The sequence below is a fragment of the Thunnus thynnus genome, chromosome 11 (genome assembly GCF_963924715.1).
Source record: "Thunnus thynnus chromosome 11, fThuThy2.1, whole genome shotgun sequence".
NCBI classification, from domain to species: domain Eukaryota; kingdom Metazoa; phylum Chordata; class Actinopteri; order Scombriformes; family Scombridae; genus Thunnus; species Thunnus thynnus.
Window position 1 is genome coordinate 3,918,891 of NC_089527.1, and position 15,858 is coordinate 3,934,748.

Genomic DNA, 15,858 nt, shown 5'->3' on the forward strand with positions numbered 1-15,858 from the left:
TCTCAATTAGAATATATTTTACATATTTTTTTATTGTAAATTTCTTTCTCTTTTATATTATTTAGGTTTACTTAATTTTCTGATGGTCAGTATGAACAGGAGGAATGATTACAGCAAGAAAAACATGTCTCAATGTTTGTTTGGGCTCCTGACTGTCATTTTAAGACACACTTGAAAAATTGTGACTAAACAAGCAACATGTATAAAGCTAAAAAAGGATTTGAATACTTTCATTATTAGTTTTCCCTACATGCATACAAACTATCCCGTATCACGCATATCAGCAAAGCTTTTCCCTCTCATTTTCTCACATCTCCCTACTTTTTCTCCATGTTACCTATGCAATATAGAAATTACATTTTTTTTAAAGCATCAGAAGATTCCTAACATCACTATATGTATAAAAATACACCAAAGTGTGTACTTTATACACAGTTATACACACTTCCTCTCAGGATGTCTGAAGACAAGTGTGCCAATGCGTTGGCGTATTTTTTCTGTATTAGCTCATATTCATTGAAGACTTGACTTCCTGGAATTGGATTCTTTATGCCGTACTCCACCCATGGATGAGGGCATATTTTTTCCTTTCCCTGCTCCAAGAACACCAGTTGTTGTGACGGACACCAGAAACGCTCCTGTTTGTATTTCTTTTTGCCATTAAATTATGTATCTCAAATAAAATATATATGTTTCCTTAGTTATAAATTTATAAGAGTTTAACACTCAAAACTCAGCTAACCTGCTTCATCAGGACTAGAGCTGCAATGATTAGTCGATTAACAGATTAGTCAATGGATAGAAAATTAATCACCAACTAATTTTAGTCATTCTATTAAGTAAAAGAGCCAAACATTTGCTGGTTCCAGCTTCTCAGATGTGAGTTTTTTTTATTTGTCCTCTGTGATAGGCGTCATCTTGCTCTGCAGGAAATTATAACAGGTTTATTTTGAAAGCACACTGATGATTCTTCTGGCGTTACATCTGCAGCTTGATTCAGTTTGAGTGTTGAAGGCTGAGAGAGGTGTCACTGTTCACTCTACAGGGCCGGTTTGATGTTTCAGCAAATGAAGGCAGAGCTTCGAGATACTAATTAGTTTAAAAACTAAACAGTTTTATCCAGGCTGTGGTGGGAAGTAGAAGCTCGGGTAAACCCTGCTTCACCTCAGCCACTCTATCGCAGCGTGAGGCCTTATGGATGATAGATTGACCAATCAGTCTCTATCTCACACCGTCTATATGGCCCTTAATATAGATCAATGTTTGTAATATAACAAAATAACAAAACTGACTTATGGGGAATTCATTTGTTTAACTTAAAGCCAAATTAAGACAAGTTCGACAAGTACAGTTCGACTTATAGATGAATCAGTATTTTGGATTTCATGATAACAGAAACTGTCAGTTATGTGTTTACAACAGTTACTGAGCTCAACAACCTTTCAACAGCTTAAGAAAACATCATGTTAATGATTCGTTGTGTAGTGTTAGTGCCTCTATTCAAAGATCTGTTAATCCTTTGATAGCAGGGATTGTTGAGATATCCTTTATTTACATTAGGATAACAGATTGTGCCTTTTAAAAAATATTTACAGAACAGTAATTCATCTTGATAGAGCTGTAAATCAGAGATTACGAGTTTTTTCTGCCTGTGGATTTTGGCCCCCATCACTTACACTGTAAGTCTAGTTATATTTATGAAGGATATGAAGGGAACCTGTCCTTTAACACTTTATTATCATTTATATATATGTATTTTCTTTATGACTCTTGTAACTGATTCATTAATACTTTGTCGATTGTGGTTTTCTAGCCTTATGAATGTTATGTTATGAATGTTTCTTGTTCTCTGGTCTGTCTCTGTAAAACAGATCTCATTATCAATAAGACTACCTGATTAAATAATGTTGAAATAAATAAGACAAGGACAATAGTATGACTGTACACATTATTACGCCAGAAAGGAAGTAAAATGTTTGTTACTACAGTAGCTTCAGTGTAATCACTGACCTTATTACATCACTTAATCTGTTAGAGGAAAAACTCATATGACTACATCACTTTTTGTGCTTCCGCCAACACTAGTGGTATTTAATTAGTGAACAGTCAAACTTGTTTTCCTTGACAAACTAGTTATATTATTTCACCTTTAAAAGGAATGTGCTTATAGGTGAGGAGCTTTGTTAGCTGCGCCGCAGCTTAGGGTTAAAGATATAGTTTCTGCAAAGCAAAATGAATACAAGGCTCATGTATTCCTAGTTTGTCTTCTTAAATTTGGATTATTTAGATGTGAACATTTTGGGGACATTCTCTGTGAGGTAAAGTTCTCCTGCCTCTTGTTAAAAATGTCTGTGTAAATGAATGTTGATGTAGTTTCACAAAAATCTAATGTGTGGCTGAGGAATAGTTTAAGATACTTACTGATTGTACATTGCCACCATGTGGTGTCTTGTCTATATGAGTAGTCGTATATATGTATATATAGTATAAATGTATGTATGTACAGTATATATGAGGCTTTATCTGATGCTTGTGGTAAACTTGCCAAGAAAAAAAGACAAGTGTAAGAAAAGTTGTTCATTGGAGTTTAATGTGCAATCATCTTATTCATCATCTTCGATTAAGTTTAAGGAAAACATGGAAAATATAAACATGCTCACTCATTATGACATATTTATCTCATGTTTATACATCACAGGTTATTTCTTTTCTTTACATATTATACACAAGTTTAAGACGTTATTTATACACTGCATTGTGACTGAAGAATGAAGCAAAAGCAACTGTTGTTGGCGCACCTTAAAAATAATGTGTTTATTTAAGTTCAACTGAGTAAATCAAATGTGTAAACCTTTGAGCTGGACATTGTGTTTGCTTTGCAGCTGCCTTGTCTCCAATGTAATCACATGACCACCTCACCCTCCCCTTCCCGCCGGAGCCCATGACAAACACACTTCCAGCACTAGCTTCTCTCAACCATCACCACTGAATTCTGAGGCAGAGTGTATATTTCATAAAATGCGCCCACTGAATGGCAGTTTATAGACGAATCTGTGTTGAAGGCGAAAATAGGCACTTTGATGGCACCTCACTGGTAAACAAGTATATAACACTGTAATGTATGTAGAAGGATCTCACTGACTGGGTGCTTTTGCCATGAAATTTGTCTGGGAGATCCCATAAAAGTGGCTATAAAATCATCACAGTTTCAAGTTGGGCACCAAGATTAGTGTCACCAATTCAGTATCTGACCAAATCTGAAATATGGTCACAATCTCCCCTTCTGTTCCTGAGTTATGGTGTTGAATAACGGCCAGAAAAGTGTTTTTGCAAAACATTATGATGTCAAAGTGAAGTTGGCCTTTGACCTTTTAGATATAAAATCTCATCACATCATCATTTTATCCTAGTAGACATTTGTGTGAAAGTTTGTCATAATTAGCATGTGAATTTTATGAGGTCAGAGCGACCTTTGACCACCAAAATCTAATCAGTTCAACCTTGAGTCCAAGTGGATGTTTGTGCCAAATTTGAAGAAATTCCCTCAAGGTGACCCTGACATATCGCGTTGATGAGAATGGGATAGACAGACGGATGGACAACTTGAAAACATAATGCCTCCTCCTGCTGGGTTCAATAATTTCCTCCACACAACACTTCATCCAGACTGTGGAGGTCAGACAGAAGCAGTACGATCATGTTATTTTTGTCCAAAAGCCTGCATCAGAACCAATTACAGACAAGTGTTTTTACAATGAAAAACTTCCACATTCACACAGGTTGGAGGTTGTCAGTGTAAATGCGTTCAGTTCCACTCTGTCACCGCAGTAATGGTGGCAGCACAACACAAGTCAGCCATCGGATTTGTCCATACAAAATTGTCAGATATGTCAATTTCAATAATACAGAATCAAACACGGTTAATGGGGGATGTGTCTAGGCAGCTTAAACACTTTAGTGTGGGCAGCTCCGGTTGGGCGTGCCGTGCTTCTTCAGTTAAGTGCAGTATGTTGTAATACTGCAAGCAACAACAGAGACGTACAGCACAGAATTGACACCACCTGAATGAGGTATCAATCCTGGACCTAAACCTCTCTGTGGCTCTGCCATACAATAACGTCACAGTAACACCTATTCAAGGAGTAATACAGGGATTTACTGCAGAATTTACTGCTTTAAAACTCTGAAGTCAAGCAAAGCTCCATCATTTCACTGTTTCTCAGTGTCTTGAAAGTTGCTGCTTATGTTTCTAACAGTCTTGTCTGACAGCAGCCTGTAGATCAGCTCTTCTTCATTGCTTCTGTGCTTTTCAGTCTTTCCTCTCTTTACTTTTATCTCTCCCTCACTGTGACAACAGGCTCTCTGCTGTAAAAGTTCCCTGCCACCTCCAGAGGGCGCCCTTCCTCCATTGTCTTGCCGTATGTGACGATGCTGACCTGGTGGTAAATCTCCTCAGGTGGGTGGGAGTTGCGCATGGCCAAGTAGATGGATGATTTGGGGGGTTCCAGCAGGTACTGGAGGGTGAAAAAGGAAGAAAATAGATTCAGATTTGTGTTGAATTAACTCAGCCATCTCCTGGCTAAAGAATCCAAAAGCAGAGAAAACATTTTAGGACTCTTACTGCCTGTAAACACATATGAATACAGATGAAACAATCAGCTTTTTGGATATATGAGATCACATTTTGTGTCTTGCCACGTGCACAAAGAGGTTGACATTAAAAAAGGATTTGACAGTGAATCAGTCATTCAAATCATTACAAACAATCTTCATACACATAAACATACACACCTCTTTAAAGTGCTGAGGCAGCGTGTCTTTTGGACAGAGAAAGTGGGATATCTTTTTCCTATACACCACTGTGACCACCACCAGAGTCACCGCCATGACCATGAAGACAAATGTCACCACTGCTGCCACCCACTGAGGTCCCTCTTCTGCAGAACAATCAGACCAAGAACAGCAGGTTTAGTTAAAATGTTTCTAACCTTAACTTACTGCTACTTGTTGTTGTTCTGTGTAACATTTTGATTTGAATCAGTGACTAGTGTCAACTAGAACCAGTGGTTTCCAACCATTTTGGCTTTTGACGTCTTACAAAAAGCAGTGTGTAGTCGGGGTCACATTTCACATGTCTATGAGTTGTTAACAGCTCCACCAAATAGTGATTTTTCCCTCTAAACTTCTCACATGCTTTCATTTCAATAAATGTTCAAATGATCCAATATTTCAGCAAAAATCAAAGATTAGAGAAAAAGTCCAAAAACTGAAAACAGATTTGTGTATCAGAACTTTGTTTTTTCTTCTTTCCTCTCCCATTAATCATCTCACCACCCCTCAGATTTATCTGCTGACCCTTTGGAGGGGCCCAACCCCTAGGTTGGGAACCACTGGACTAAACTAGCTAACTGTATATAAAGTAGCTGAGTGACTGACCGGCTGCCATCACCATCCTTACAGCCACAAGTGCTCACGTGGGTAGAAATCTGTTCACATCAGTCTTTCAGGACATTTGAACTTTCAGGCTTGAATGTTTCCTGCTCGCTACCTTGACTGGCAGTTAAAACTCTTTCAGACGGTGGTGAAAGTTGCAGGTGGACTCAAGGATTTACTGCCAATTACTAAATAAAAGTCCTGACTTTGTTGCTAGCAGAAGACACTTACCATGGGTGGTGTTCTCACAGATAGGAGCGCTGGGCTTGCTGGGATTGCTGTTCTGAGCTATCTTGATTTGGATTTGGACTTGGACGCAGTACTTGGTCTGGGGATCCAGGTCATTCAGAACCACCCGGTTTTGCTGTATGTCACTGATGTTCCAGACCTGTAGGAAGCAACAGAGAAATCATCAGGTGTGTGGTCTAGTGGTCTGCTGCCGCTACAGGAACCACAGGGACTGCGAGGAGAGAAGACAGAGAAACATAACTGGCCGCAGATAATCTTATCATCCACCATATAACAGATGATAAGAATCTTACAGGCTTTTGAAGCGGCTTGTGAAGATATAGAATAGATCTCAATGATCAAAGCACACAGGCTTAAATATCAGCAAAAGTGTATATGTGTCCAGATTTGAACAAAGGGCTACAGAAAGGCCCAAACTCTGAGGTTGGATGTCATGTTTCACATTAGTGAATGAGGGCTAACAGATTATTTTAATACTCATTTGGCTAAAAATGACTCATACATGAATATATGTTCTGTGTTGCACTTGGAGACTAGAGACATACTTTACTGGTTATCCACACACCATAAACAGCAACCTGCTTCATTTATGGCTGATTGAAAATTCTGCTGTTGCATCAAAACAACATTTCTGTTCGACTGCCACCTATTTATGTTTGTGATGAACAAATCTGTTCTGGTTGAATGGGCTAAAGTATGACAGTGTTAGAATTTACACATTAAAATGTAATTTCTGGACAGTTTATTAGACTTAATTTCAGCAGCATGCAGTGTTCAACCTCATGTGAACAAGTTTATATTCACTGGGATTTATTTTATAATCTACAGCAGACTTGTGAAAATTCTGTAAAAGTTTTGATGTAAACTATGAAAGTCAAACTTCAGCTTTCATCAGGTGACCAAATATTTTTGCAATTTGCCTAACACTGCTCCACAGGATATGCTAAATGGTTAGTGTGCAATAATAATAATAATAATAATAATAATACAGTAATTAGGACTCTACTTAGTAATAAAGCTGTATTGATTAATCGTTTTGAATCATTTTTTTAAGAAAAACACCAGGTTCTCAAATGTGACTATTTTCTATGAGTTGGGTTTTTTTAATATTGGCAAAGTCCGTCAGATCAGCAGCTATTTGAATACAAACTGTTTGGTATGAAATATTAATAACTTCCTCTCAGTGTTTCTTATTGTCCTCACATGACATAACAAACTTTCTGCCGTTCCAAAGCATCTCAAAGCACTATGAGGACAGGTATTTTACTTCTGGGTGGCCGAACAATGGTCCCACCTCTTTCTTCTCGTCAGCCTTCCAGTAGGTGATTGTGTAGACGGCAGACTGGTATACATCCCTGAGTGATGAGGTTGCGAACACTGGATCAGTAATGCTGACTTCGATGGCACCCTCATTGGGGAAGAGAGAGACACTGGGTGAACCGATGACAGCTGAGGAAGAAGAGCAGAGAAAGAAGAGTTGCAGAGGGATGGAGATGGAGAGAGATAAAACCATGAATTTGTTAGAAATTAGTTACTTGGAGTGTTATTATAGCTGTGGACAGAGCAGATGTGAATACTCTCTCTAATGCTATTGTGTATTTTTTATAGTGTATCAGATTTTGTAGGAGATGCGACAGCTTGTTTTACGGCACAGAACAGGAAGAGGAAGCTGAAGCCTTCTTGAATGAATCCATCCATTGCTGTTTTGCAAATATTAAGAGTTGGTTTATTAAACTTTTCCTATTTTTCAAGTTGGGGCTATTAAAAGATTTCAGAAGAAGCATTAAAAGAGCCGCAGTCAAACCTTGAACAGTGGAAAATAGTACAAAAAAAAAAAAGGTGGAAATATGATATTTCTGTTTGTTTCATGTATTAATTTGAGGAACGTTAAAGTCTCCTCATCGCTCCACACAGATCTGATGTTTTAGTCAATCAATCAATTAATCAATTAGTTGCCAACAATTTTGATAATAGATTAATCATTTTGAGTCATTTTTTTAAGAAAAGAAATGTCCAAATTCTCTGATTCCAGCTTCTTAAATGTGAATATTTTCTGGTGTCTTTAGTCCTCTATGACAGTAAACTGAATATCTTTGGATTGTGGAGAAAACAGGACATTTGATGATGTCATCTTAGACTCTGGGAAACACTGATCTACATTTTTTTTTTACCATTTTCTTACATTTCTGTTTTTCCGATACCCATTGTTCATATAAAAATAATGATTAGTGCAGCTTTAATTGACTTTCTTGTTTGACCAATTACTTACTGTATCTAGTCTATAATTATCTAGTCCTTCACAATCAATTTCTGTTCAATTTACCAAACAACTCTTTCTTATAAGATCCTTTCGACAGTGCATCATCTGTATTTGTTGATGAATGTCACTCTTTCAGTTTTGTAATATAAATAAACATGTGTGTGATGTTTCACATGAAACAGAGACCAGTTTCGACTCACTGTCTTTGTCCGGGACAATCGTGTTACTTTTCACCCAAAGAGAGCTCTCAGCCCCCGACTGTGCCCGCACTCTGCTTTCATATTTCCCGTACACGTTGATATCTATGTGACTGCCGATGTCACATTCGGTGGTGGAGATGTTCGAACAGACCTCTATGTTACTTGAGAATTTGTTTCTGTGGGGGAAAACACAGTACTGTTATTAAAATTTGCCAGTAGTGATTTCAGTGTGTTTGATGACAGCATGCAAAAAGAAAGGCAGCGGAAAAACCCTCAATGTTTGACTGTGGGCTTGATGACACAAGAGAGCGTGTGTGTGTTTGTGTGTTTCTGTGTGTGAACACTGTTGTGACAAAAAAACAGCAGCAGGTGACTTTAAACAAACTGTTGCTGTCACATAAAGATTGAATCATTACATCTTCTGCCCCCAAAATATTTTCATGTATTTTTTAAGGCTGCATTCATTAGGCTGAAACCACCTTATTGTTGTTATGGCTAACGTTTTAGCAAACAGTCAGCAGGGGCGTGAAGTTATCAGACCTCACACCTCCACTGAGGCTAGCAGCTCCAGACCATGGATGTATTATAAGAGCCGGATAAAGGACTAAAAATGGTGCCCATTCAGTCCTATAGGAATTGCTCGCCTGGCACGAACACCAAAAAAGTTTCTAGCTTCCGGGTTTGCTTCCGCGTTGTGCGACCCACTGAATATGCGCAGTAGTGTTTCAACCGCTGGCCCCGCCCGCCAGCTCCCACTCAGCCCGTAGACTTTACATTGTGATGACGTCACAGATTTTTAAAATCGCTTTTCTCGGCTGGAGGAAAGTTTTACAAACATAAAACCTCCATGGATCAAAAGTTCATAATAGAAAGAGTCATAATGTTGTTTGCAGTTGGAGGAGTCCTGTCCACAGTTTTACAGGTGTCTCTTTTACAATGGTGGTCTATGGTGGAAAATCCTTTTTGGGCCGCAGGGGGATTTTTCGCTGCAATACCGCCAGTGGCCACTGGGAAAAACTGGCTGCAAGGCTGCGCGGTGGCGCCCTATCCAGCTCTTATTATACATCCATGCTCCAGACTGTATTAGTTGCTTCGAGCATAACACACTGCAATCTGTACAGCTGAGTGAATCGAGTCAAGTTGCATTGTGGGTAATGTAGGCACCAGGTTTTGACATGGAAGCGGAATGCGTGGAATAAAAAAGACGATATCTCTAGTTCTACTGCTTTGATTGTGATCCGTTTTTTTTCTTTTTTTAATTTAATGTTAAAGGAGTATAAGGACAAATCAGTCTATGTAGCGTTCTGTTTTTCACCTGGCAGCAAGACAAATTTCCCTGTTGGAACCATTAAGTTAACAGTAAAAGTGAAAGACTCCACAACAAGCTGAAAATAACACGTTTGAGATATTATCACCTTATTAACTTAATAAGGCTAACACGCAAAATATTGCTTGTATGAATATCCAGCAAGTTACAGAACAACATTAGCATTTGTTTCTGTCCACCTGGTGAATGTGAGTCCAATACTCACTACTTTTAGCTCTGTTTTGCTCTCCACCAGCTCCAGAGAAAAATCTCTAGCTTCTAGATATTTCACTAGATGGCTATTTTCCTTTGTCTGACATTTGGTGCTGGTCAGGTGTTTTTACTGAGAATTAGGTTAATGAGATAGATCCAAAATACAGTAAAAAAGCTTTGTACAGTAGAGGGGAACAGCACAGTCAGGTGATTATTCTCTGTAGGTTCACCACTACAAGCAGGGGTGGACTTTACCAACTAAGATGGCTCCAAACAGCTATAGATTTATTATGATGTTTAACCCCTAAATAACTCACAAAAGGCCCCCAAAGCACTTAAAAATATGCAGTGTATACTACTTACTTACAGTATACTTCTACTTCAGAGGAAAACATTGTACTACTAAATTTACTTAATAGATAAATGTTAATGGTTGTGTTGCAGATTGACATTTTACTACTATACAAAATATAACAATTAAAATATGATGCATTATTATTCATTAAACTATCCAGCATTATATAAGAAAGTTAGAATTAAAAGGTCACCTTGAACAGATGACTTAAATACATTGTGCTAATAATATCTCTTTCACTCTTCACTGTAAGTAAAGAATTTGCTATTATAAGTTTTACTATTAATAGTTAGTAATTTTACTTCAGAAAAACATTCTCAGTTAGAGAAAGAGTGAAAATAAAGCAAGACAGAGTTTGACTGGAGCCTCCAAATCACTACATCCACCCCTGACTACAAGCAACAACTTTCTGTCTGTTTATATTAAAATATTGATAAGAGCAGCTTTAACCTTCTAAACCTTCATTATATCAACATAATCATTGTGAAGTTTGAAAATGCTGAAAACACGACTCAAAATAAATCATCCTTACGTTTCTGAGACGTTGTGAAAAATTACATTTTACAGGATCAGTTCACAACTTTTTCAAGTGTGTCTTAAAACAACAGTCAGGTGTCCGTATGAGCAGTGAAAGAGGTTTTGCTTGCTCGTCTTTTAAGCATCAAATTCCCTCTTTGTGTTTCCTCGGACAGTGTTTCCCTGTTGAGCTGCAGGTGGAAGTATAGTAACAAAACAAGGCACTAAAAAGACTGTAACGTTGAAAGATATCTACTTGATTTGACTCATTTGGACGCTGAAGCTTCATATTAGCTTCAGATAAACTTTTAAATACATTTTTGCACAGAAGGAGGACTGTGGATTTAATCCTTCATCACTTCCATTGTAAGTGCATTATGAAGGGATCTTCTAATGGTCAGTATGAACAGGAGGAATGATTACAGCAAGAAAAACATGTGTAACTGTTCATTTGGGCTCCTAACTGTTGTTTTACGACAGACTTGAAAAATTGTCACAGTCAACATCACAGTGGATAAGCATATGAGGAACACTGAGCTTAGCTGTCAGTCAACAGTGTCATGTTGAGCACTGATAAACTTTTTTGATAAAGTCACAGTCACAGCTTGTCAGACAGTAGCTGTTGGGTGTTACAGGGCATTTGTCAGTTAATGAAATAATACTCCTGATAAAATCTGACTGTACACTCAAACCCTCAACCAGCATAACCACTTTTTACAATCGTTATAATGAATGCTGCAGTAATTTACTGATACGTGGAAACATGAAGTGACAGATCGGCATGGAAGATGCAAATGTTGTGTTGCTTGTACAGTATGTGGTCTGAACACAACACTTTAAGAGAAATGGATTAGCATGAAAGATGGAGCAGATAAAGTGTATTCATGTGCAAAATAGCATTTAAACAACCAATAGCTGTTGTACTTTGGTCAGAAGAGTGGAATCACTGAGTAATATCAGACTAACACTTGTTCACTGTGTGTGTGTGTGTGTGTGTGTGTGTGTGTGTGTGTGTGTGTGAACTTGTATCACTGTTACCTGCTGAGTTCAGTAAAAGAAAATTATTTTTTGACTTTTATTACAACCCTGAATATTTCTCTAGCTAGATTTGGGTTTGGGACAGTGGGTTTGGACAAAACAAGAAATGTGAAAATGAAAACTACAATTTTGTTTTGATGATTCTTTTAGATAATAAAGAGATAAAATCCATAGTTGCAGGACTGGTAATCAGCTGTTGGGTTGACGCCTGGCATCTGTGCAGCAATAACACAGACAGACAAAGGAGCATGTGTTTGATTATTGGTGCTCAGATTAGTGTTGACTCACATGGACTCAACGGTGTAGACTACATCGCTGGCTGCCCCTTCAGGTGGCTCCCACTTCAGCACCATATTCATGTTATGGGAGGTCAATCTGACATTTTTGGGTGGGCTGAGGAATCCTGAAACCACTGCACAGTCCAAATGCAAAACATAATGCGACACACAGTTATCATCATCACAGTCACAGAATCTGACAAGCAAATGTTGTGATATGAGCAACTGTACCTTCAGGAAACTACTCCTGAGTGACTTTTAACCAACAGCTCTTAGCTGGAAAAATATCTTTCTCTTTAGCGATGTAGCTGCTATCTTTCCTTTGTCTGAAACTACAGCACAGTCCAAATCCAAAAATCATGTGGCATACAGTAAGTATGATCACAGGTGCACTCAAGTATGGAGAAGACTAGAGCTGCAATGATAAGTCGATTAATCAAATGACAGAAAAATAATCGGCAGCTATTTTGACAATCGATTAATCATTAATGTTGTTTTTAAAGCAGAAAATTACAAACGTTTGTGAGGATTTGCTGCTATCCTTGGTCTTATATCTAATTCAATATGTTTGGATCATTGACTGTTGGTTGAACTAAGTAGGCAGTTTGATGACATCACTGACATTTTATAGACCACAGGATTACTCAGCATTGAAAATAATTGTTAGTTGCTGCCCTAGAGAAGACAGTAAATGCATAAACTTACTTTATACATTTTTGGATGAAACAAAAAAGCCTTTTTTGGATAAGCCAACCAAACTACTACAACCACCAACTACAGGTGCTATCGGTCTTTATGATCATCATTATCATGGTGTCAAAGTTCACCCTTTCCACCTGCCTCTACCATATCACTTGTATCTGCCTGGTGATTTTTGTGATTAATATTATATATACACACATATATATATAAAAAAACTTGTAACAGATTAATTGGATGTTGTATCTTTTGCCGGCTGATCATCATTTTCTAAATATATTTCCACTCAAGCCTCTAAAACACTTTGTTTCCTGTTCAGTCAATGTGAAACCAATCGAAATGTGAAATTCTACTGACAAAATATCCTTCAAAAACTACTCCTGAGTAACTTTTAATCAACAGCTGTATGTTTTAAGGACTTGGTTGGGGTCCTCTTTGTAAAACATACGATTACAGTTCCTCATAATCGCCAGTATGAGTAATTATCTGCGCACACAGGCTGCCCGCCCTCAGCTCGGGTTTTTAACTGCAAACAAATTTAAAAAGAAATTACCTCTGGATCCGCATAGTGTTGACAAAGTCAGGACGAAGGCACAGATAGTAGCTGACATGTTACCCGAAGGCTCTTCTGTCTGTCAGTGAATATGTGTGAGTGTGTTTCGAACATGAAGTGTGTATTTCCTGGTAGACTTCGCTAACAGGAGGTGGGGAAGTCCGCAGAAGCGAAACTCACCTCTGCACAGAAACGTCTGAGGGGTTTCCAGGAACCAGGCAGTCTGACCGCTGTAAAAAAAAAACAAAAAACACTTCAGTCATTTAAATGAGGCGGAGGAACTACGTGTTTCTAATTCATATCAACGCTTTTTTAAAAACTTTTTTGCAGTGTGCACCGTGCTTCTTCTCGGCAGATAAACAAAGACCATACGAGTTTTTTTTTCTTCTCTTTTTTGAGTTGTTTCGTTCTTGTTTGACTGTCTTGATATGATAATACAGTGGTGGCATCCATCAAATGCTCGCTATGTTTTTAGATTTTAATTTACTTTTTTTTAAAATGGTATTTTCTTTCATCAGCGGTGGAAGAAGTACTTGGATCCTTTACTTAAGTAAAAGTACCAATAAAGGAATGTAAAAGTACTCCAGTGCAAGTAAACGTCCTCCATGAAAAATCCTACTGTAGTAAAAGTACATGAGTATTATCAGCTTGATGTGGTTAAAGTATTCAACTTAATTCAAGTCAGTTTTATTTAAATAGCGCCAAATCATAACAGAAGTCATCTCATGGCACTTTTCACATAGAGCAGGTCAAAACCGTACTCTTTAATTTACAGAGACCCAACATTCCCCCCATGAGCAACAAAAGGTGACAGCGGCAAGAAAAACTCCCCTTTAATGGGTAGAAACCTCAAGCAGAACCCGGATGTAGATGGCTTGATGTGTTGAGTTCAGAGAAAAAGGAAGGGAGGGGGAGAGGGGAGAGACACAGAGAAACACAATATTAACAATGATATCAATAACACAGATAATAATAGCAGAAATATGACTAGTAATAATAATAGCAGGCATGGGAGTCGAGGCAGGACACCCACAGGACCACAACGTCCATAACTTGCATTCTGGATATTACAGGAGGCCAATGCAGGGGATTGAAGTCCCTCATTCTGTGAGATGAGAAAGGACAAAAACTCCAGGGAAGAAGTTAGTAACATGCATTAATGGTGCATGAATGCATACAGATGGAGAGGAGCAGGAGGAGCTCAGTGCATCATGGGAAGTCCCCCAGCAGTCTAGGCCTATAGCAGCATAACTAAGTGCTTATCCAAGGCGAGCCTGGCTGGCCTGAACTATAAGCTTTATCAAAAAGGAAAGTTTTTGTTATACAAATTATGATTGCACTGTGTATGTGTGTTACTATTTTACATAGATCATGAGAATTGTTCCTGTTTTGTACTGCAACTCTGCAACATCAGCAGACTTCAGCTGAGTTTTAAGGAAGTTCAGCATTATATTTGTAAAGAGCAAGATGTAGAAATTTCAAATTCATCAGAGAAATTATGAGACCTGTCATCTGGGGGTCAGTTGGACAAGTTGGGTCCTGGACAGGAGAACTGAAAACACACATGACGTTATCTATAGTCATTACATTATTACATTATTAGTCATTACGAAGAAATTCTTTTAACAGTTTTAAGCCTACTCTGAAACGTAGAGAGGGTGTCTGCCCACTGGACTGAGGAGATGGTTCCACAGGAGAGGAGCCTGATAGCTGAAGGCTCTGCCTCCCATTCTACTTTTGGAGACTGTAGGAACCACCTGCATTCTGGGAGCGCTGTGCCCTAGTGGGGTAATAGGGTACTATGAGCTCTTTAAGATATGATGGTGCCTGACCATTAAGGGCTTTGTAAGTGAACAGAAGGATCTTAAATTCTATTCTGGATTTTACGGGAAGCCAATGCAGCGAAGCTAAAATGGGAGAAATATGATCTCTTTTTCTATTTTAGTCAGTACGTGTGCAGCTGCATTCTGGACCAGCTGGAGAGTCTTTAGAGACATGCTTAGGGCAGCCTGATAATAACAAGTTGCAATAATTCAGCCTAGAAGTAACAGATGCATGGACTAGTTTTTCTACATCTTTTTGAGAAAGGATGTGCCTGATTTTTGCAATATTACGTAGGTGAAAAAAGGCAGTCCTTGAAATTTCTTTGATGTGGGAGTTAAAGGATTTATCCTGATCAAAGATAACTCCCAGATTCCTTACGGTGGTGCTGGAGGCCAGGGTAATGCCATCCAGAGTAGCTATATCATTAGATAATGTGTTTCTAAGGTGTTAAGGCCAAGCACAATAACTTCAGTTTTATCTGAGTTTAGAAGCAGAAAATTGCAGGTCCTCCAGGTCTGTATGTCCTTAAGGCATGCTTGGAGTTTAGTTAATGGATTGGTTTCATCTGGCTTCACTGATAAATATAATTGGGTATCATCTGCATAACAATGACAATGTATGGAGTGCTTCCGAATAATATTACCTAAAGGAAGCATATACAAGGTGAATAGTATTGGTCCAAGCACAGAACCTTGTGGAACTCCGTGTCTAACTTTTGCGTGCATGGAGGATTCATCATTAACATGTACAAACTGAAATCTATCCCATAAATAGGACTTAAACCAGCTTAATGTAGTTCCTTTAATGCCAATTAAATGTTCCAGTCTCTGTAATAGGATGTGATGGTCAATGGTTTCAAATACAGTAGTAAGATCTAACAAGACAAGTACAGAGAGAAGTCCTTTGTCCGATGCAGTTAGGAAATAATTTGTAA

At 38.3% G+C, this 15,858-nt stretch overlaps 1 protein-coding gene across 1 annotated transcript; it reads right to left on the reverse strand.

Moving 5' to 3' along the window:
- Window positions 1–2,568: 2,568 nt before the first annotated feature.
- LOC137192293 (interleukin-10 receptor subunit beta-like) lies at window positions 2,569–13,283 on the reverse strand. Its single transcript, XM_067602857.1, has 7 exons — window positions 13,101–13,283; window positions 11,859–11,982; window positions 8,143–8,318; window positions 6,977–7,131; window positions 5,665–5,821; window positions 4,792–4,937; window positions 2,569–4,514 (listed from the first exon to the last, which is right to left on the reverse strand). The coding sequence occupies exons 1-7, from the start codon at window positions 13,156–13,158 to the stop codon at window positions 4,332–4,334; spliced, it is 999 nt and encodes a 332-aa protein (XP_067458958.1). The 5' UTR covers window positions 13,159–13,283; the 3' UTR covers window positions 2,569–4,331.
- Between the last annotated feature and the right edge of the window lie 2,575 nt (window positions 13,284–15,858).